This window comes from Mus musculus, chromosome 7 (assembly GCF_000001635.26).
Source record: "Mus musculus strain C57BL/6J chromosome 7, GRCm38.p6 C57BL/6J".
NCBI classification, from domain to species: domain Eukaryota; kingdom Metazoa; phylum Chordata; class Mammalia; order Rodentia; family Muridae; genus Mus; species Mus musculus.
In genome coordinates this window covers 119,867,111-119,889,623 of record NC_000073.6, presented here as the reverse complement: position 1 = coordinate 119,889,623, position 22,513 = coordinate 119,867,111, and the positions used below count along the sequence as shown (strand labels likewise).

General features: G+C 41.7%; 2 protein-coding genes across 16 annotated transcripts in view; one reads left to right on the top strand and one right to left on the bottom strand.

Moving 5' to 3' along the window:
• Positions 1-22,513, top strand: part of Dcun1d3 (DCN1, defective in cullin neddylation 1, domain containing 3 (S. cerevisiae)) — a 43,173-nt gene that overhangs the window by 6,707 nt on the left and 13,953 nt on the right. The window contains exon 1 of one of the 7 annotated variants that reach the window (XM_017322200.2): positions 19,080-19,209. The exons of the other annotated variants lie outside the window; for them this stretch is intronic. The gene's annotated coding sequence lies outside the window, so the exon portion shown is untranslated. Of the gene's footprint in view, positions 1-19,079; positions 19,210-22,513 lie in introns of those variants that run through there. 7 annotated transcript variants of the gene reach the window in all.
• Rexo5 (RNA exonuclease 5) overlaps positions 9,181-22,513 on the bottom strand; it is an 86,327-nt gene continuing 72,994 nt past the window's right edge. For 2 of the 9 annotated variants that reach the window (XM_030242744.1, XM_030242746.1), the window contains exon 21: positions 15,386-17,347. In XM_030242744.1, coding sequence (XP_030098604.1) covers positions 17,261-17,347 — 87 coding nt within the window. In that variant the 3' untranslated portion in view covers positions 15,386-17,260. Of the gene's footprint in view, positions 9,772-15,385; positions 21,519-22,513 lie in introns of those variants that run through there. The other 7 variants (XM_006507991.4, XR_869733.3, XR_378253.4 and 4 more) reach the window with 7 other exon arrangements.

Here is a 22,513-nt window from a genome sequence, read left to right as displayed (position 1 = left end):
TCAGGATACCACCTCAGAGAAGATACTGAGACTACCATCGTGTGACTAGGAAGCAGGATCAGGGATAAGATAACACTTTTGAGCCCTTTAAGGAGACAGTTTTTCCTAGCTATGGTGGTGTTTTCAGGGGTGATAAGTTATAATACCCATTTTAAAGAATATTTTCATGGTTCTTGTTGATTAATTTTTATTTAAAATAACTAGTCACTTATTTAATCATTTACTCAAAACTGTTGCTGTAGAGCTCATGCTCATGGGAAGAATTCTACTTTGGGCTTCCTAACTTATGAAGAAGTGTAAAGGTGTTTCCAGAGGCATTGAGTGAGTCAGTTGAAGTGGATGGAGTAGCAAGCCTTTATGTGACCAAAGTTGTAGGTAAGTAGGAGTATCGTGGAAAGGGGATATAGTGGGGAAGAGACTTGTCCTCCGTGTTCCAGCTGGAAAAGGCTAATAATGACTGAGGTAGGTAAGGGAAAAAAAGCTTATAAATTGCCCAACTCCAGGGAATAACATTCACTAGGAGGAGGGGTTAGGGGCCTGGTTGCCTAACTTTAGGGAATATCACTGACCAGGAGGGGAGAGGGACCTATCTCCATGAGAACACACATGTATTACTGTTGCAGAGGAGAGTGTAGGGATCCAATGGATGGTGTGTTTATACTAGTCTTCACAACTGACTAGGCATTCAGGATGGGCTGCCTCGGGGTGCTGGAGTCTTTTTTTTTTTTTTTTTCTTTTTGTCTTTTGGTTACTTAAGACTTGTGTTCCACAAATCAGAAGCTGGTGAGATGAGAAATAATGTGCTTGGGCTCCTTAGAGTAGATAGAGTAGATAATGAAGAAGACTCTAGGTGGGGTTTACTCTTATGTCAACAGTTACTTGTGAACTCTTGAGATAGTTTCTGTCTGACTTTCTCTTGGGAACTATCACAAATGTGAGGTAACAGACAAAACTATTGAAGAAAATTGTTTTAAACTTTGTATTTCTACAACCTGTTTTCTTTGGCAGGTTCAAATAGTTGAACCCCTCCCCCCACCCCCCAATCTCTTCATGGTTTATTTTCATTTATGTGTGTGTGTCTACACATACACACAAGCACACGCATACACCCATGGAGATCAGAAGAGAGCATCTGATCCCCTGGAGCTAGAGGTAACAGGTAGCTATGAGTACCCCAGTGTGGGTGCTGGAACTGAACTCGGGTCCTGTGGAAGAGCAGTACGTGCTCTTAACTACTGAGCCATCTTTCAACTCTAGGTTTTTGGTTTTTTTTTTTTTTTTTTTTTTTTTTTGTTTTTTCCTGAAAGGTTTTTACTTATCAGGTACTTGTGGATTCCCAAGGCTCTGATTTCCTACGAGTTTGTGACAGGCATAGATTCTGTGATTACATTAAGCAGTAAAGTGTCTTCTGAACATTGGGGAAGTTGGTTTTAATGTGTGCATCTGTTTCTGAGGTTACCAATCACATTGTTCCAACAGTTTTCTGGCAGCAACTGAGTGTCCAGCAACTCAGCTCTGATGTTGTCTGGAATTAGCACAGAGCCCACATGCCAGTGACTCAGTCTTACAGGATTGTGCCACTTAGATGCTAACTGTGGGCATTCATGAGTTAGCTTAACTTCTTGTAGATTACAAGTTCAGAGGTCTTCACAGCCTGTCAGGTTTGATATTATACTAGCACGATTCATAGAACTCAAGTGCTGCGTGATATTTAGGACACGAGTTTTGTTTGTAACAGCAGTGGCAGCAGGAACAGTAGATACAGCCCCATCCTGCTTCCAATAGCTGAGGGGTCTCTTGTCAGCTGGAACCAAGTGCTGGAGAAAATAATTTCAGGACAAGTTTGTATCAAGCAGAGCTAGATTACTAACAGACTTTAATACTAGGCATTGAGGGAGGAAGACAGTACACACCCAAGTGTGGCTATGAACTTGAGAATCTCCCTGAAGCGTCTCCATATGATTTGGTGCTTTTGAATTACATTGTTGAAAAAATGTTAAAGTTAAGTAAAACTGTTTGGTATACTCATTTCTAGCCAAGCTTGCAGTTAAGGGCACTTGTTGTTCTTCTGGAGGACCCACATGGATTCCGTCCACTTACAACTGTTCATAACTCCATTTCCACTTTATCTGATACCTTCTTTTGGCCTCTTTGGGCTCTAGGCACACATGTGCTCATACATGCATTTAAGGCAAAACACATCCATGTAAAAGAAAAAAATGAAAACAGCAATGGCAGAACAGGTTGAAAAAAGCCAGTCAGGGCTGGAGGGGTGGCTCAGTGCTTAGAGCAGTCAGGGCTGGAGGGGTGGCTCAGTGCTTAGAGCAGTCAGGGCTGGAGGGGTGGCTCAGTGCTTAGAGCAGTCAGGGCTGGAGGGGTGGCTCAGTGCTTAAGAGCACTTGTTTCTGTAGAGAACCAGGGGTCAGTTCCCAGCACATACATAGCAGCTCACAACTGTAACTTCAATTCTGGGGATCCCATGTCTTTTTCTGACCTCCACAGGGACTTAGGGTATTCAGTATGCATACTAAAATAAAAAGGGCCAGAGTCAAGACATGTTTTTACTTTAGTGTAGTTTCTAATCTAGTTTGTAAGATATTTATTATTATTTTGGCTTTTTCAGGCATGGTCTCTCCACATAGCCTTTTCTGTCCTGGAACTCACTATGTAGATCTGGCTGGCTTCGAACACACAGAAATACTCCTGCCTCTTGTCTCAGGAGTGTGGGATTCCAGACAAGTACCACCAAGCCTGCTTATTTATTTTGGGGAGCTCTTTTTCTCCTCTGTATTCCTTTAACTTTTATTGTCTATTTTGCCTTAATTGGCACCGGGAATAGTTTGTATAGTGCTTCTCCAACATATGTAAAGCCGTGGGTTGAACCTATGGATCCCTCAGCCTCCAAAAGAGGCAGATGCTTTGGTCATGTATGTAGTTCTCTTAGGAGACTGAGGCAGGAGGATGGCTTGAGCCCAGGTGTTGGAAACCAGCTGCATTGATACAAGGGCAAATGATGAGTTGTAAGTGCAGGAACTATTGTTCTCTCTAGATGTGTGCCACCATTTCTGGACTCAACACATCTTCTGCCAAGCCAATAAACTGATTAAAGGATCAAAATTCATAGTGAAAGAAAAAAAGAGAGAGATTCAATGTAGCCACATTGGGGAGAGAGACAAAGAGATCCACGAAACTCACTCCGCCACCTGTAGCCAGTTGGTTTTGATTATAAGGTAAACTTTACTTAAATAGAAGGCCAGAGATTTGTACAGTGCAACAGAGATCCCCTCCTCCTCACACTCCAGTCAAATGAAGAGCTGTAAATTTTACCTAGGACAAGTTTCTTTTATGCCTGAACATTTTCCCTCTTGCTGCCCCTAGAGCTATAGGTATTACCCCCTTTCAGATTGCTAGGGAAATTCTAATTTCTTGGGGTCCAGGCAGGCCAGTCACACTATCAACTTGAAGATTCACTCCCAGCCAGTCTCTGCTCACCAACTTGGAAATTCTCTGAAAATTTTGAGGTCTCATTGATTTATAGTGTTTTGGTGGTGGTGGGGATGGGTGTGTGTGTGTGTGTGTGTGTGTGTGTGTGTGTGTGTGTGTGAGTGGTTCGTGTGTTTCCTGGTTACTATGGTCAGAGATGCCACTATGGTCTTTGATTTAGAATTAATTGAGAGTTCATTATACAGACGTGGTTATTGGCTCATTGTAGTTCTTTTTCACTGCCCATCTCTGAGACAGTAGCACCTAGAATTGAATTCTGTGCTTAAGTTTTCCTGATGTGACTAGCCCCTCCCTTGAAACTTCTGAGGGCCTACCCCGAAATCACACTGTAAAACTCAGGTGTGGTCCAAAGGGTCTTTTCCTGTTGTAGGATATTTGATCACACTGTGAATCCTGAGGTTGTGTTACTGAAAAAACCTGTTTCAAGTTGTGGTGTGGCTCAGGCCTTAGTACACACCTTTAATCCCTCTGGCTGTAATATAGATAAGCCCTTAATATACAGTCTTAATTCCAAACAATGTAGATAAGGTTAGTTTGTAGAAGGAGGCAGTTATATTTTAAAGAGATGTCTAATTGAGTGGCAGACAGAGTGACAAGTCAGAGAAAGATTTGACAGAATGAGTCAGATAGGATATGTCTAATTCTCACAGGAAAAGGAGGCTACTTAAGAGCACCACAGAAAAGCGAGGGAAGAGAAAGAGGAAAGATGCAGTTTTACTGGGACAGTTGTACAGAGATAGAGTGCAGAGAGAGAACAAGGCAGAAACAGGCGGAGACAGAACAAGACAGAGACTGAGAAGGAGCCAGAGGATTAGAACAGATTGCCAAAGTTGGTATGAGGCCAAGCAGAACAGTTCATAATCACTGGTTAAAGCACATAGCTAGAGCTAACACTGATCATAAGTCTGGACTTTACTTGCTACTTGAACTTGGATGCGCTACATTTCTTTAAGCCTCAGGTCTATCATGTGTAAAGTGAAATTCATTAAATAGTTGTAAGGATTGTTAGTGTCCTTATAGTGTTTTTATGACACATCCTATAATATGTGTCAAAGGAAGTACTATTATTATTATTGTTATCATTAGCTACAAGGCATACATAGTTAAGCTTATCCAGATTGCAGTTCTCAAGAAGGGGCTATATAATTTTACCTCCTTCTATAGAATATACAAACATTGCTAGATGCACAGTTATCACTTGAAAATAAAACCTGCCCTCTGGGTATCTGGGAAATAAATTCACAGGTGACTCTAATGGAAACTTCCAACCTGTTTCCAAAGCTGGTGTAAAAATTGGGTATGGAAAAATCTTTCTCTTGAAATCCTGTAAAGAAATAACTTTCAACTTTCTTAATGCTGTGCAACCTTTATTACAGTTCCTCTTGTTGTGGTGGGCCCCCCCCCATAAAATTATTTTGTTGCTATTTCATAATTAATTTTGCTAGTGTCAGGAATGGTAATAATGTAAATATATGGTCTGCAGGATATCTGATAAGTGACCCCTGTGAAAGGGTTATTTGACTCCTTAAAGGGGTTGTGACCCATGGGTTGAGAACTGCTGTTACAGAGCCTGTGTTGAGTGTAGCAGTGGGGACAAAGGGACAGAGATACTATGAGGTTAAACCAAGGGACATCTTTATCTTTGGCCATATGCCTTGAAGTTCAGTAAGTTGGACAAGCCTTCTTGAGACTTTGGATGGAAACAGATTTGTGTCAGCCACTCCATTATCTGAGAAGATCAGCTGCTAAGTACCATGCTGTGCCTGCTGTTCGTAGGGGAAAGTGAAAAGCCCAGACCTCCTTCAAGCTCACTTCAGGTGAACTGAGGCCAACTGAGGCCAGGTCTCTTAAGACTCCCAGACAGCCTTTTCAAGGGGACCAGTGGTGAACATGTAGTGCCCTTTGCTAGCCTATACTCTGCTACTAGTTGCTGTGTCTTTGTTGTGTAGGCCGCATTCCCTCTGTGTTTGCTGTCTTTAACTGGGATGCAAACGATTTAGGAATAATTACTGTTTTGAAGAAGTATAGATTTGGATAGACTTTTTTTAGTTTTTTTTTTTCACATTTATTGTGTGTGTTTATGTGGTGGTGGTGGTGGGGTGCATGTGTGAAGGCCTGAGGACAGCTTGAGGAAGAAGATGGTTGTTTCTTTCCACCGTAGGAGTTACAGGAATTGAACTCTGGTCATCAGGCTTGGTGGCAAGCGTTGCTGAGTCCTCTCCAGGGCCCTGGTTCTATTTATATTTGTTGTTGAGATGAGTGTACGAGTGTCCTTTCTGAACGGCTGATAAATGTGGGGAGTACATGGTGAATGCTTTTCATGTATCAGTTCTCCTTAATGTAAAATATGAAGATGTAACTAGCAGACAACACTTCTGACTGCATAGATAATGGTGCTAAGAATGATCTAAAAAAAAGTTGTTTTAAGACAGGTGCTATGCCACAACCCCAATAAAACCACCAAATAAAGCTCAAATTTCTGTGGAACAATAGAAGGCATATTTTGATTGGCTTGGGTAAAACTCACTATATGGATAAACCAGCCTGGCTTCAAATTCATAGATCCACTTGTCTCTGTCTCACAAGTATACCACTATGCCCAGCAGGTCTTTATTTATTTATTTATTAGATATTTTCTTTATATACATTTCAAATGTTATCCTGAAATTTCCCTATACCCTCCCTCCGCCCTGCTCCCCTGGCATTCCCCTGTACTGGGGCATATAGAGTTTGCAATACCAAGGGGCCTCTCTTCCCAGTGATAGACAACTAGGCCATCTTCTGCTACGTATGCAGCTAGAGATATGAGCTCTGGGGGTACTGGTTAGTTCATATTGTTGTTCCACCTATAAGGTTGCAGACCTCTTCAGCTCCTTGGGTGCTTTCTCTAGCTTCTCCATTGGGGGCCCTGTGTTCCATCTTATAGATGACTGTGAGCATCCACTTCTGTATTTGCCAGGCACTGGCATAGCCTCATACGAGACAGTTATAACAGGGTCCCTTCAGCAAAATCTTTCTGGCATATGCAATAGTGTCTGGGTTTGATGGCTGATTATGGGATGGATCCCCGGGTGGGGTAGTCTCTGGAAAGTCCATCCTTTCATCTTAGCTCCAAACTTTGTCTCTGTAACTTTCATGGGTATTTTGTTCCCTCTTCTAAGGAGGAATGAAGTATCCACCCATTGGTCTTCCCTCTTCTTGATTTTCTTGTGTTTTGTTTGCAAATTGTGTCTTGGGTGTGCTATGTTTCTGGGCTAATATCCACTTATCAGTGAGTGCATATCTAATGACTTTTGTGATTGGGTTACCTCACTAAGGATGATATCATCCAGATACATCCATTTGTCCAAGAATTTCATAAATCCATTGTTTTTAATAGCTGACTAGTACTCCATTGTGTAAATGTACCACATTTTCTGTATCCATTCTTCCCAGCAGGTCTTTTTAAATTTTATTTTATTTTAACTTTTAAGAAAAATGCCAGCTGATGAGTGGACATGTAAAGGAATAATGGTGGTTAGGAATGGCTGGCTTGTAATGGAAGACCTAGTGAGCAGTGCAGAGCCACATCTTACTACATGATGCCTTTGTGGAATTGGCACTATAGAACAGGTCCACGTTTGTGCAGATTTAAAGACTTCACTTGTCTAACTCAAGCAATCTGACAAGTTTGACAGAAATATCCATGGGTAGGTTGGATGGAATTAAAAATAAAGACATTGCCAAACCCCTACGATATATTATATGCAATTTTAAGAATGATAGATTTTTAGTAAGTGATACCCTTATTTTTAAACAGTGCAAAAGTGAACACTGTCATGTTCTCCTCACTTTTAGCAGGTCCTCACTGTCAGGATTGATAGGTCGTTCACTCTACTGTTGGAGCTCCCTAAGGTTGCAGGAGTTTAGAACCCAAGGCAAGAGACTTGGCCATGGATCTGGCAACCAGACTCAAGGTTTCAGAAGTCTTGACTCTGCCTCATCTAAGAGGTGACCTCTACATTACTTGTTGGTGACTGCTTTAAAGGGACACTGTGACTTGTGCCCTGAAATAAACTTAAGCACTGAAAATTTTAAATAGTGCTAAAAAAAAATCTACCTTCCTCATTCTCACAATTCCATGTAGATCTTAAGAGGCGTGTAAATAGTGATAGCAATGGTAGCCCGTTGTGGGAGCTGCCATCCTCCAACTCTACTTAAACTCCCAAAGAGAATTCAAAGTTTTGTGGAATAATATAAGCTGAGAAAGCTGCATTTAGATGTAGTTTGTATTTTGTTTGTTGTTTTAGCCATAATTACCCATCGTCCCTAGACTTTTTCCTTGTCTCTTATTATCTTTTATTATCTGCCTTTGGTTGTTGATCTGTATTTTGCAAATGATCTTGCTCTTTTAAAATCTCTGCCATTAATTAATATTCATTCTCTCTCTCTCTCTCTCTCTCTCTCTCTCTCTCTCTCTCTCTCTCTCTCTTAAACTGCCCAGGAGTGGCATTACCCACATTGAGCTGGGCCCTCCCATATCAGTCAGCCATCAAGAAAATGCCACAGGTCAATTTGATAAAGTCAGTTTCTCAATTGAGATTCCCTCTTCCAGGTATATCACATTTACAAGCAAGATTAGCTATCAAGTGCACTTAACAGCCAAGCTGTTAAGAACCCTATTCACAAGAACCCTATTCCTGAACTGTGTCTCCAGCCCTCTCTCTGCATGATGTCGTAATGGAAAACTCGGAAGTTTCCCAGCAGTGGTGAGATCTAGTACTGTGTCTGAATTTTTTATATAATTTTGATTTTGTCATTTCTACTGTCTTGTCTTTTGAAATGTTGTGACTTGTGTTAGGGCTGGCTAGGAAAGGGAAAAGGCTTTTGCTCCAGGCTGTATGTAAGTTTTTAGGGGGACTAAAAAAATCTCACAGTGTCCTTTGAGCAGATTTTAATTTATTTGGATTCCATATCAGGCAATATGCCTTTCTTCTTGAATGTAAAAGAAATCATAAGGCCACCTTATTGAGTATAGAGATTAATATCTCAAATAGTCTCTATTCCCTACTGGGGAAGTTAGTCATTATTTATAGGTGACAACTGTTGAGTCTGGATAAATCTGAAAGGGAATGGAAGGAAGTTGTAGCAGTTGTCCTTGCTCTACAGCAAGCCTTTGCAAGGCTGGAGACAGTTGTTCATTTTCTTCTGTTTTGGGGAAATTGCCATTGGATTAGTATGTTTTGGTTTCTAGCATCATTTACTGCAGAATCTTTTCATTCTAAGATAAAGCCTGGGGTAGTTGAAATGAGTCTGTGGGCCCATGGGTACAGGCACTTGCCAGCATGTGGTAGAAGGAGAGCAGCTACTCTAAGGAGTTGTCCTCTGACCACTACAAGGTGCACACACACAAATAAATGAATTGAAAATAAGTATTTTCAAGAGTTTGGAAACTTGAACCTTTGTGGCAGTTTCAAACTAGACAAATCATTAATTGAAGACTTAACTGTGACTTTGAACTCTCCTTAGCCAAGAAACTGGAGTTGCTTAATTTATCAGAGTATTTGTTTTCTAAGTGTGCAACTCTCAGTCATTGCCTGACCCAGCAGAAAGCTAATAAAGTTACGCAACAGGCGAGGGCCTTTCCAGTCGCCTTTCCCCATTTGTAAAGAGATGGTTTTCCTCCTTGTAAGAAACTCATCGCAAGCTCTCCTTTTTGTTTTGCATATTTATTATTTGCACACAATTCTCCGCTTCAAACAAGTTTAGAAGGTCCCCAGCACTTAGTACTTGTCAAAAATCTGCATAAATGGAAGAGCTTTTGATTGCCACAGCAGCACTTAAGCAAACAGATACAAGATAATTTCTGCTTAAGAAGAAACAGATTTTGTAGTTTTCCAGTTTTAAATGTATGAGCAAGGGACTGACTTTCTCGGATGGAATGTGCATCATCATAGGGGACTTCTGAAACGCAAAAGCAATCTTGTAAGCTAGGAAATCTTGGCCTTAAATATCCTGCCCTCACCAGTTTATTCCAGGGAGTTATGTGTAGTCCACCCTTTTCTGGTGGACAGGCTCTGTAGTGGTTGGATCGTTGGCATTTTAGGAGAGAATTGTTGCCAGGTATTCTTTCTAACCGATTCAGGGCACAGTGGGTCTTGTTCTTCAGGGAACTTGCAGCTTTGTAGAGACACCAGACACAGTAAGAACCAGACGGTTTGTAAAGTAAAGTTGGTGCTCCAAGATGTGATACCAGTGCAGGTGCCCGGGGTTCAGCAGCAAGGAGTCCTGTGGGAAGAAAGTCTGAGATAGGGCTGAAGAAGCAAGACTGGGGAATCAGGAAGAGGGGAGGCATTATACCCGCCATATTAACAGGAAGGTAAAGTATGGAGACAGGTGGCATCTTGGGAAATACTTTGTACGTTAATATGCCAGAAGCACCTGAAATAAAAGGGGAGGACGATGGCAGAGGCTGAGCTCAGATCCCGAACGAAGCCTCTTGTGTGCCTTGGTGATTTTGGCTGAGTCTAGGTGAAAAGGGTCTGTATTTGTGGAGGGGAGCACTAGAGATTTACTCAGGGGCTGGCACCTGCAAGGTGAGGCCTGCACCACTGAAGCACATCCCCAGTCCTATTGAATGATTTTAAGAATGTCAGTATTTTGTGCGTGATCACTCCTGTGCAGCAATATTAGAAGTCGGTACAGCCCCTATGGTAGAAACCTGAATTGAGTCATGGCAGCACTACTGAGGAAGTGTGGAGTAACCTGACAAGTTTATTATTGCCCAACACGGGTCAGCAGGGAAGAATACTGTGCTCAGTACAGCCCTGCAGAGACCCAGGGGCAGCAGACTTCACTCTCTTGTACTGAACTATCTGTGCTGTCTTGGTTATTTCCTTGGTTCACCCCACAGATGATGGCAGTCATGACTGAAGAATCGCATCTGCCTGAATCTCCTTACATCATTGCTGCCTGTGCCAGTAGAAGACACATTTCCCAACATAAGGGAGAGGAGCATGAAAACAGCCGGGCGTGGTGGCGCACACCTTTAATCCCAGCACTTGGGAGGCAGAGGCAGGTGGATCTCTGAGTTCCAGGCCAGCCTGGTCTACAAAGTGAGTTCCAGGACAGCCAGGGCTATACAGAGAAACCCTGTCTCGAAAAACCAAAAAAAAAAAGAAAACAAAACTAGGGAACAAATGGTAGTTGTCTGCTTTTCTTTTCCTTTCATCCTTCCTTTCCTTTCTTTTTCCCCCTCCCTCCCTCACTCCCTCCCTCCCTCCATCCCTCACTCCCTCCTTCCTGTTTTTGTTTTTGTTTTTCTAGACAGGGTTTCTCTGTATAGCCCTGGCTGTCCTGGAACTCAGAAATCCGCCTGCCTCTGCCTCCGAAGTGCTGGGATTAAAGGTTCGTGCCACTGCCCGGCTTCCTTTTTTTTTTTTTTTTTTTTTTTTTAAAGAAAGTCTGTAGACTGGAACTTGAAACACTGTCTTAGTCTCCCAAGTGCTAGGATTACACGAGTGTATCTCTGAGCTTGTTTCTTCATCTGTAAGGTAGAGATAGCAGAAATATTCCTCTTTGTGGGTAGCTGTGAAGATTAAATTGTATGTTAACTGGAAAGTGCTTACTATGCCACATCGAACACACTAATTATACCACAGGAAAAAGCCTAGTCTTGAGATTTTCCAAACTGAGGGTCATTTCTCCTTGGAGGGTCATAACCAACAATTGAAACCAACCTGAGAAAGGAAGCAGCATCAGTCAGAGCACATCACAGAAGAATCGGTCAGCATTGCATCACCAGAGCACCTTAGTTTGCATATTAGATCAGGATGTGGACTCTATTTCTTTAAATAATTATGGTTGAGTGCTTGCCTGCATGATGTTCCTTTTGCAGAGGAGGTGAGGAGGCCAGAAGAGAGGGTAGGATCCTCCGGAATTGGAGTTAGGGATAGTTGTGACTTACCATGTGGGGCTGGGCATCAGACTCAGGTACACTAAAAGAGCAGCCAGTGCACACTTTTAAACCCCGAGCCATCTCCCAAGCTCCAGAATCCATATCTTGCTGTACTTTGTTTGCAGTTAAAGTTTGAAAACTACTAGCTACTTTCAAGCTCCCTTCCTCAGAGGCTGAGGGACTTTGGCACCCCAAACAAAATACCACTCTTGTTTGAAAGAGGGTTTTTGTTTGTTTGTTTGTTTGTTTTTGTTTTGTTTTGTTTTAAAGACAGAGTATGTTCACTGTGTAGCTCAGGATACCCTGTAACTTGCTGTGTATACCATGTTGGTCTTAAACTCACAGAGATCCACCTGCCTCTGCCAGGGTTAAAGGCAGGTGCCACCATACTCATCCTGTTGCTCTCATTTTTGATAACCAGTAAAACAGGGGTCCTTCAGAAAGTTACTTAGAACTTGTGCCTCAGTCTACTCATCTGTGAAGAGGTGAGAATAATACCCATAGTACTCATGTTAGTGCTGTATCTTTGTTTAGTTCTGTGTAAAATGTTTACAGTGCTTGGTAAGTACTGAACCTTAGGGAGCGTACCTAGGCTAACATGCATGAAGGCAGATTGTGCAGTCCGTTTTGTGTCACATGTGAATACACTTCCTGTGAAGGCGTTCTCCTAAGATCTCCAGCTCCAGAGTCCCTGTTAGATTTTTTAGGAACCTTTCCTTGGTGTCATTTGGTCCTCTCTTGTACTACACTCCCTTTCCAGTCTCCCTTTACACTTTAAGATGCTGTCACTAAGACAGCAATATCCTTTTTCTTCTATGTTCTGGTTATGATTGCGGTTAGTTTTGAGAAAGTATCTCTCTCCATGGTTCTGGTTGTCCTGGAACTTGCCATGTAGACCAGGCTAGCCTTGAACTCACAGAGATCTTCTTGCCTCTGCTTCCTAAATACTAGACTGGTTACATTTAACTAGCATGAGTATTTGTGTTCCATGGAAGTAAATCATATATAATGCATTTATTCTTGCCCATGTCATAGACATACAAATGTATGTTATAGTAAGATGTCATATTACATCCTTAAAAATTCAGTTTGGAAAAACTTACTCAGGGTTGTGGGGGAGGGATGAAATATTTTCGGTTTTTGGTTCTTAAGCTTTTTCGTTTTGGCTTGGGAGGAAAAAAAGCCACGGGATTTTTTGTTGTTTGTTTGTTTGTTTGTTTGGTTGGTTGGTTTGGTTTGGTTTGTTAATTTTTAGGTTGAAAGGTTACTTTTTCTTGCAGAATAGTTAATGACAGCAAGCTGATTCTTGGTGAAACCAGTCATTGTGCCCTTGCTCAGTTGTGGTGGATAGTGAGCCTTCATTTTGATAAGCCCATTGGTAATACTGTATCAACTTGTATGAATGGGAGCTGGTCCTGGCTGCCTCATAGAAGTGTTATGTAACTTATGGTACTCACAAACCCTTTTGGGGGGGGGGCTTTATTATCATGATACTGTCATTCTGGATCTTCTGTTCTTATCCAGTTCTGCCAGAGTGATTCTCATGCCTGAGGGGCTAGAAACTCCATGTAAAAAGTAGGCATTTGGCTTTTGCTTAGAGATAAAGTGTGTTGATGAAGAATGGCTGTTAAAACCTGGAAACACTGAAGTTGGTGATTGAAGTTTAGACTACTTTAGAAGCACCTCCCTCCCTGTTACACTGACTTAATTTCTGAAAAATGAGTCTTATTTAGAGTTTCAAGCATCTTCTTTGACTAGCTTCAGAAAAGGCTTATTAATGTATTTGTCCTGTAAGTTTCTGCTGAGATTCGTTTTTGTCAGCCCTGGCATTTCCCATAGAAACAAAAGAGAAGTGTCAGTTTGGTTTTCCATCACCCCACACAGTAGACTTCTTAATTCTGTCACTGATGGATGTGCACTGTTAAACAAGCCTTACTGTTGGCCGACTCACTGAGGAGCCCTGTGATAATGTGACCCCATCCCCAGCTACCAACACTTACACTTGTAGTACTTGGAATTTTCAGTGTATTGTGTTAAAACAAACTTCTAATTCTGGCTATTTTTCTTTTCAACTTTAAGCCTAAAATTGGAAGCTCTATTTTTATACAACATATCCTAGAAAAGTCACCAGTGTTGCTATTCTCTTGCTGCCCAAATATCTTCACTGGGCTTGGGGGTGGGGAGAGCAAGAGCCGGCTGTCTCATGTGGCTAAGCAGAATGTGTGGGCCTGCTTGCCAGCCAGTGGAGGTGGAATCTGCTCTTTGCTTCTTGGCAAGTATGTCTGGATTTGGAAGCTTTCATTTAGGACTTTAGCTCTTGGCCATTTCTTGTTGCCATATGCAGTAGAGCTCATTGTTTCTAGGGGATTTGAAGAGACAGAGCTGTATTGTCCTCATCTCTTACTGTCTTTGACAAGCTTTAAGTAAAATAAGTCAAAAGCCACTCTGTCATCCATGAAATTCCTTCCTTTTCCTTCCTTCCTTTCCCTTCCTTCCTTCCTTCTCTCCCTCCCTCCCTCCCTCCCTCCCTCCCTTCCTTCCTTCTTTCCTTTTTCATTTCTTTCGATCATTTTTTGAGACAAGATCTCTCTATAATCCTGGCTATCCTGGAACTCACTATGTAAACCAGGCTGGCCTTGAGCTCAAAGATCTGCTTGCCTCTGCCTCCTGATTAAAGGTGTGCCCCACTGTGCTCAGCATCATTGAGGTTTTTGTGAGTAACTTAGTAGGAGAAAATATCTCAAGAACTGTAAAATGGCATGTTTTAACTAGCTGAATCCCTATTTTAAAAGACATATATTGTATTCAAAACAAGGATCCTCGTCCCCAAACCCTTTAAATATGATGCTTTCACATATGAGCTAGGGAGGCTACCTAGCCCTTGCATGTTGCCATCAGGTCTTCATATCGTGTGAATTAACGTTTGGGCTTGCACCTTTGGTAAGGGAAGAGGCAGGAATGACGTCTGTGAAAATGTGACACCTTTCCCTCCTTCAAGGAGTGAGGTCACGGATCAGAAGACACAGCTGGACCGTCATGGTTTCAGCCTCAAGATTCTGGATTTCACTCTGGGAGGTAAAAATTAGCTTATGGAGTGAAGAAATGGCGCTGTATTACCACTGGATGAGAAGCTATTTGTATTTGAGAAACTGATGAGGTGGGGAATAATTGAAATAGTAACTCCTCCCTCCCCTTGTTTTTAGAAGGTGGTAGAGTATTGTGGGGAAGGGGTCTGGTAGCTGGTCTTTTACTACTTTGTGGGTTCTTTTTCACACCTTTTATCCACTCCCCTCCTTTTCACCCCATTCCCTAAAAAGGAGAGAGTGAAGGATAGAGGGGAGAGCAAGATTGATCCCCGAAATCTCATTCTTTCCTTTTGTTTCTTCTTTGAGCATGACTTCTAACTGCAGCCAATCTCCCCTGCTGCCACTTGGGGCCCTAGCATTTATGTACCCTCTGAAAGGTTCCAGAATCCTAAATGTCACACAGTCTCAAACTATCTGAAGCTGGTAAATTTCATGCCTCTGCTAGGACATGAGGCAAATCACAGTAGTCGGCTGCTGCGGTCAGTTCGAAACAGCCCCAGATCCCCACGGGATTAAAACGAAACACTTTCTTATAAAAATTTGAAAATTTGAAAATTCTAGGATTGTCACTAGTGTCTCAAAGAAATATGACCTTAAGAACCAGTTCTTAAGAAATGAAATTGAGTTCTGCATCCATAGGACTCAGTTCCCTTTGTTGTTGCTATCATTTCATCAGAATTGGTATAAATAACTGATTTGTTAGGCCTAATTGTACTAGGGCAAGGGCTAAGCATTCCTGAGTATTAGTCCTGAGTTAGGACAGTAAAGCGATAGACTAGTGCTTTGTGCAACATGAGCACTTACTATCTGTCTTAGTTACTGTTGTGTTGCTTTGAGTAGGTACCACGATTAAGGCAACTTATACAAGAAAGCATTTATTGGGAAGCTTGCTTATAGTTTCAGAGGGTTAAGTTGTCCAAGATCATGGCCGGGGAGCAAAGTGGCAGACAGGCAGGCATGATGCTCGAGCAGCAGCTGAGAGTTCACACATTATCTGTAAAGTATAGACAGAGACAGAGAGAAACTGAGACTGACTGGGCCTTGTGGGTGTTTGAAATCTCAAAGCTCAACCTCAGTGACACACCTCCTCCAACAAGATCACACTTCCTAATCCTCTCTAAATATCTAACTGGGGACCAAACATTCAAATACATAAGCCTATGGCAATATATCCAAATACATAAGCCAGGCTATTTTTATCCAGACCACCACACTATCAGTGGGTCATCAGCAGATATGTAGCAAACAGTTCCTGTGTGCCTAAAAACTGAGGTAGGTACACAGGATATAACTTGTATTGTTTGGGGGATCAAATAAGTCAACGAATGAGACTCTCAGAGAATAAAGCCAGTCTGGTATTACAAACCTGTAATCCAAGTACTCTGTGAAGCTGAGGCAGGAGGATCATGAATTCAAGGTCAGCCTGGACTCTAATTATATCTATAAAAACAAACCAAAACACCAGAGCAGCTGGGCATGGTTGGCACATGCCTTTAATTCCAGCACTGGGGAGACAGAGGCAGGCAGATCTCTTGAGTTTCAGGCCAGTTAAGGCCGTGTTTCTAGAAGCAAACAACAGAAACAAGCAAACAACAACAAAGCAAAACAAATGAAAATCTAAACCATTAAAATGAAGAAAGCAAAAACAAGCAAAAAGACAAACATAAATGTCCCAGATTAGAGTACAATGCTACATAACTTGGTTGACTCCATTTCAGTATTTGAGACACATCTGGTACAAGTGCTCTTCTGAGGTACAAAGTATCCCATGGAGAGCTGGGAAGGCCTCTGATGTGTAAGCCCAGCGATTTTGCATGCCCTGTTCTCCCTAGAAGGCAGGGAGAGGATTTCAGGAGGAGCTGAAGGAGCTGTAGTATTTGCATTGCTGATCTGAGTGAAAGGATTAGATGTGGTTGAAGTACATGTAAAGCTGGTGACAGTTGATGCATGCAACTCTTTGAACCCCCTGTTACTAGATGCAAAATGAACATGTGTTTACGTGCACATTGTATTCTGGGCCTGTAGTTGCCTTCAGGTTGTTAAATGTATCGATGACCAGAAGAAGAGCTTTTGGATCTATTGTTTGTCTTAAAATTTTCTAAAGTAAGGCCTGTCTGGGCAGCCAAAATAGACAGCTCTGCATCGGCCCTTAGGTGGTAGCAATTTGGGCAGGACAGAAAATAGGGAAGAACTAAGTAGTCTTCTTTGTTTTTATTGTTGTTTGAGACAGGGGTCTCACTATGTGGTCCTGGCTAATGCTGAACTCAGATCCATCTGCCTCTGACTCCTGAGGGCTGGGATTAAAAGCACATATAACCACTCCCGGCAAGAGATACCTTTGCAAAGCCTGCAGTAACTCCTTGCTTGTTGCTTTTTATCATATGTTGGACACTATTTTGATTGAAGTATCTGTTTATTTATCTCTCTCTATATTAATGTATCCATGTACCATGTAAGCATTTATAAAAATGAATGTTAAGAAAATAAAATGTGTATATATATATATATACACACATATATGGATTGTATATAACCCTTACAGGATATATAATAAAGACAGATAAACATGAGCATTTTTAGTTTCTGTCTTAGACACCTGAATTCTTCCTAAATTGGCATTTAGCACTTAAAGGGAAATTGGGTAATTGAAACCAAGAACTCTGGTCATGTCTAGTTTTTCAGTTTCATAGGATGTGGTTTAGATCAAATACCTTTTGAGCTGGAAGAGGATCGGTCATGTCATTACTGTGCAGAGGATTCCCGACGAGTTGGCCGTACATTCTGGCACATTGTGCTTGTAGAGTAGGAGGTAGGGGTCCTCCTTGGGAACATGAAGATGAGATAGAATGTTTCCACAAGAGAAGGCAGGAGTACTCTAACTGTATTTAGAGGAGGGCTAGGATAGTTCTCTTAGCTTGTTAGTCATGCCATCTTATATAAATAGTATCCTAATGGCTCACCTAGTTGTAATGGGATTTGACAGCATTCATGGCCAGGGATCATTGCTCCTGTTGTTTAGCTGAGGGTACCATGACATATTGGGTTGAAACTGTGGCCTCGTAAGCTGGGTGAGGAACACGAATCAGGAAGTCTAAGCATTAGATCGTTCTTTCTTTCTGTGCTGCTTTAGTAAGAGACTGAGAAGTGTTAACTGTCTTTGTGAGAACTCTTTCAGTTGTGACACAAGCTGACATCTGGCAAATATAAAAGGGAATTTACTGACTGGTATATTCATGAAGGTTAGGCTTTGATCTTTCTTGAGGCCATTGGATTCAGGGTGTAAATGATGTCTTCAAAACCCAGTTTGTAATTTCTCAGTATTACCTTCCACCTAAGAATCTCATTCTTGAGTTCTGTATGCATTGGATTTGAAACTCACCAGGTAAAGAGAGTCACTTTCTTCCGTAGACATTTTACTTTCCCTGGTCTTTCTGGTAGGGTGGCCATTTTCAATGCTCAATTTTTTCTGGTTGACCTGGGTGCCTGTGTACCCCTGATAATATAGTTATTAGCCAGGAGTATTATAGGCAACATATGAGCCTAAGTCACATGCTTCATTATGAATTCCACAAACACAGTCTTATACCAGGAGTTAATTAGAGGGGTAGGGATTATGTGTGAAACTTGGGTAATTATCTGATAGAGTCTAGATGGTGTGGAAATGTACATGGTTCTAATACATTCTGTGATGTCCTTTGATTCAGTCTATAGCTCAAAAAGTCCATATGATAGGTCTGTGGTGTAAATGCAACCCATTGACTGCTTCCAAGGCTCCATAGCCCAGTGTGCAGATAGTCACTGGCTCTGGTTAATTAATCTGAGAGCTAGACTTTCAGCCCAGTGCTAAGAGGATGAGGACTCGTAGATTTTTCAAGTCTACCATCTTTCGTTTTTGGAGGGTGGAAAGGGTAAGGTTTGTCTAATACTTAAAAAGTACATAGAAGAAGTGTAGATGAAACTGAAGGGTAACATTTGAACCTCTTGTCTCTTGTCCTGTCATTTACAGCTGTTAAGCTGCTGTGCTCACAGGAAAGCTGATACTTCTTTACTGGCCACCTGGATATTTGTCTTGTCTTCCATGCTTCTGGAAAAGGGGGTGGTGTTCTGTTTTGTTTATTTTAAGGGAAATTGAATAAGTTGGCAAATACAATATGTTGAAAGTATGTGTAGATCTAGAATAGATTTTTATATAAAGTATTTTTACCTAATCTTTGATCCATCAATTTTTCTTCTTAGGAGTTATTCCCAGGAAATAATTATTAATGTTCTGGTTTTTAACTTTTTTTTTCTATTACCCTAGTATGCCCATAATAGTGAATTACAGGAAGTAAGTTAGCATCTGAGAGTAAGAAATTAAAACAACAAATCACAGTATCTGATCATTGAGATAGCTGTGTACAGTGGGTTAACACAGGGAATTTCAGTTTCTTTGCTTCCTCTGGAGTATAGTACCAGAATTTTGATAGATTGAATAGGATATAAATAGCCTTATGGATTATATGTGACCGGCCTGGAGCATTAACAGCCATAACAATATTTTAATTTTTTTGTAGGCATTTAAGGTGGTAGCTCAGCCAAGTAACGTCCTTCCATGCAAGCTTGGAGACCTGAGTTCAGAAACCTCAGAACCCATGTTTAAAAAACAAAAATCAAAGAGTAGGGCTGTCAAGATGGCTCAGCAAGGTAAGAGTGCTTGCCACTAAAGCCTAATGACCCAAGTTTGATTCCTGAACCCCTATTGGTGGAAAGAATAGAATCAACCCCATGTACACGATGTGTGTATACACGAACTGAACAGATAAATAGTTTTTTTTAAAACCACAGCAAACAGACAGTGGCATGTATGTCTAATCCTTAAGCTAGGGAGGAGAAGACAGGCAGATGCAGGGGCTCACTCTCTAGCCTCCTTGATCAGCCCAAGAAATTGAGAGACCCTGTCTGAATACAAAAGGGTTGGAGATATGGATTAGTGGTTAAGAGTATATACTGCTCTTGAAGAGGACCCAAGTTCTGTTCTTAGTACTCCTGTTAGGCACTTACAGTTTCATGAGATTTGATACCCTCTCCATGCAAACCTGTGTTCACATGTACATACCCTCACACTTACATACATTCATACACATAAAAAAAAAATCTCGAAACCCAACCATCCAAACACAAACTAGGTAGACAGTGCCTGAGGAGTTCATGTGTACATGCACTCCTGTACATTCCCAGCACACATCATTTTTTTGAGAGGGAAAGATGTTTATCAAAAAAAAAATGTTGAGTGGAAAGGGCTGCAAAATAGGATGTGCAATATAACTTATAAGTTTAATGTATATATTACATGTATGTGTGTGTGTGTGTGTGTGTGTGTGTGTGTGTGTGATCTGCATATGCTTACTAAAACACCAAAAGTATATTCTTTGTTGGTATTCTGGAATAATTCATATATACACCTGCCTGTACTCATGTACTTGCTCTTGCTCTCTCCTGCTCTCTCTCTCTTACACTTACACACACACACACACACACACACACACACAGACTGTAATTTGTTGGGGGAGGGGTTGCTGTGCCTCTTTTGCTCCCAAGTAACAGCAGGGTGTTTCTACACCTGCTCTAACCCATTTTAGCTCCTGAATAAATGGCACAGAGTCTGGTATTTTTATTAACAAACTACAGGCACTATGCTGGGCAGGTACTCATCTATTCTGTCTCTGACTGCCTACTTCCCAGCCATGTGGTCCTTTACCTGTAGTCCTGCCTTGGCTTCCTCTGTTACATGTGTGGCCTCATGGCTGCTCTCTCATTGAGACCTCATGGTAAATAAATCTTTCTGGTTCTTCTCTTTCCTGGTCTTTCTCCTCTGAGATCCCCTGCTGGGATTTTCTTCTCCTGCCTAGTTTATTGGGTAATCAGCCCTTTATTAATGAATCAGAGGTGTTGGAAAACAATTTTACATAACATTGAGACTAGAATGGTTGTCCATACCAAAGTCAGGACTACTAGATGTCTGGGCATAGAAATCAGCATCTGCTCCTATGGGGCTGTAAACCCCTTCAGCTACCTGGGTACTTTCTCTAGCTACTTCACTGGGGACCCCGTGTTCCATCCAGTGGATGACTGTGAACATCCACTTCTGTATTTGTGAGGCACTGGCAGAGCCTTTCAGGAGACAGCTATATCAGGCTCCTGTCAGCAAGCACTTGTTGGCATCCATAATAGTGTCTGGGTTTGGTGATTGTCTAGGAGATGGATCCCCAGGTGGGGCAGTCTCTAGATGGTCATTCCTTCAGTCTCTGCTCCACACTTTGTATCTGTAACTCCTTCCATGAATTCTAACCAGTACCCCCAGAGCTTCGTGGGACTAAACCACCAACCAAAGAATATACATGGTAGGATTCATGGCTCCAGTTGCATATGTAGCAGAGGATGGCCTAGTTGGTCATCAATGGGAGGAGAGGCCCTTAGTCCTGTGAAGGCTCTCTGCCCCAGTGGAGGGGAAAGCCAGGACCAGGAAGTGGGAGTGGGTGGGTTGGTGAGCAGGGGGAGGGGGAAGGGGATATGGGGTTTTTGGAGGGGAAACCAGGAAAAGGGATAACATTTGAAATGTAAATAAAGAAGATATCTAAGGAAAAAAAAGAAAAAAGAAAAAAAAAACCAAGGAGGAGACCTTACTATGCAGGTCTTTTTTTGTCCCTTTTTCCTGTCTGCTAGGCATTAGCAGTCAGCCTCCATCATGGGCCTCTAGGAAGGAATTGGTATGTGTGGTCTTATAATGGAGTTAGATTTTTCTCTATAAAGAATGAGGAAGCATTAGGAAATTGATCACTTACCATGTGATGAACTTGAGACTTAGAAGTCACATGACTCTAGAAACCACAGCTGTGCACTTGTGATCATCTAAGTATACTTTTAAGGCATTTGCAGGCAGTCATTTATCATTTTTGTATCAGGTTGTTTCCTCATCTTTTGAATCATTTTACAATCTGCTTTCTTGCCTTTTACTAAATGCAAAAAATGTAATCTTATCTTCAGTTAAGTATTTTTCTCAACTCTTTAGGTGACCAAAAAGTGAACAGTCCATGTGTTAACCAGATGTTTGAGGACTAATTAGCTATAATCAGCTAAATTCCTCAGTGGCAGATACCCATATGCTACCTAGAAGCAGGGAATTAATGTATAATCAGCAGTTCGCTTTCAGAGAGGTCTACTGAGCTACCATCCCAAGGAAGCAAACAGCCTGTACACATAGAGGTAGTGTAGCAGGCAGGCCATTTTTTTATTATAGTTCCAGGGCGTACAAACTCAAGACAAAGTTCTGCCTTTAAACAAGGAATGCCTTGGGAAACTGAGAGAGACAAAGGAGTGACAATTTGAATCTGAAGTGTTCAGGTTCATGTGTTTGAATATTTGGTGCCCACTAGGTGACTAGGGAAGCTATAGAACATTTGGGACCGTGGCCTTGCCAGCAGGAGGTGGTCTCTGGGAGTGAGGATTTAAGGTGATGTGTGCTCCAGATCCCAGGCTAACTTCTCTGCTCCCTCATCTGCCGTTTTGTGAGGAGCTGCCTACGCACATCCTGCTGCAGTGGTGGACTGACTGTATCTTCTGGAACAGCCGACATAAATCTTTCATCCCATTAAGTTCCTTCTGTCGGTAACATCAATTAGAAAAGCAACTAACACAGTGGCCAACCCAGAAATCCACTGCCCTCCTAAGCATGCCCCCTTTGCACATGTGTAGGTAGTCAGACTTACTTTAAAATAGTTGTGATGGGGGAAAAAGCAAAAAATTGGACTGTGGACCAGTGATATGAGAAGGCACAGTTTTGGGTTATTTTGGGTAAACATGCAACTCAGTTCTAAAACCTAGAGACCAAAATGCTTCATTACTTTGTGTATATGGTATGCACCTGTGTTGGCATGCTTGTATTATTTGACAAGTATCCCTCAGACTAGCCAGCTGCATTGGTTTCACTCCTCAGGCCTTAATTATATAT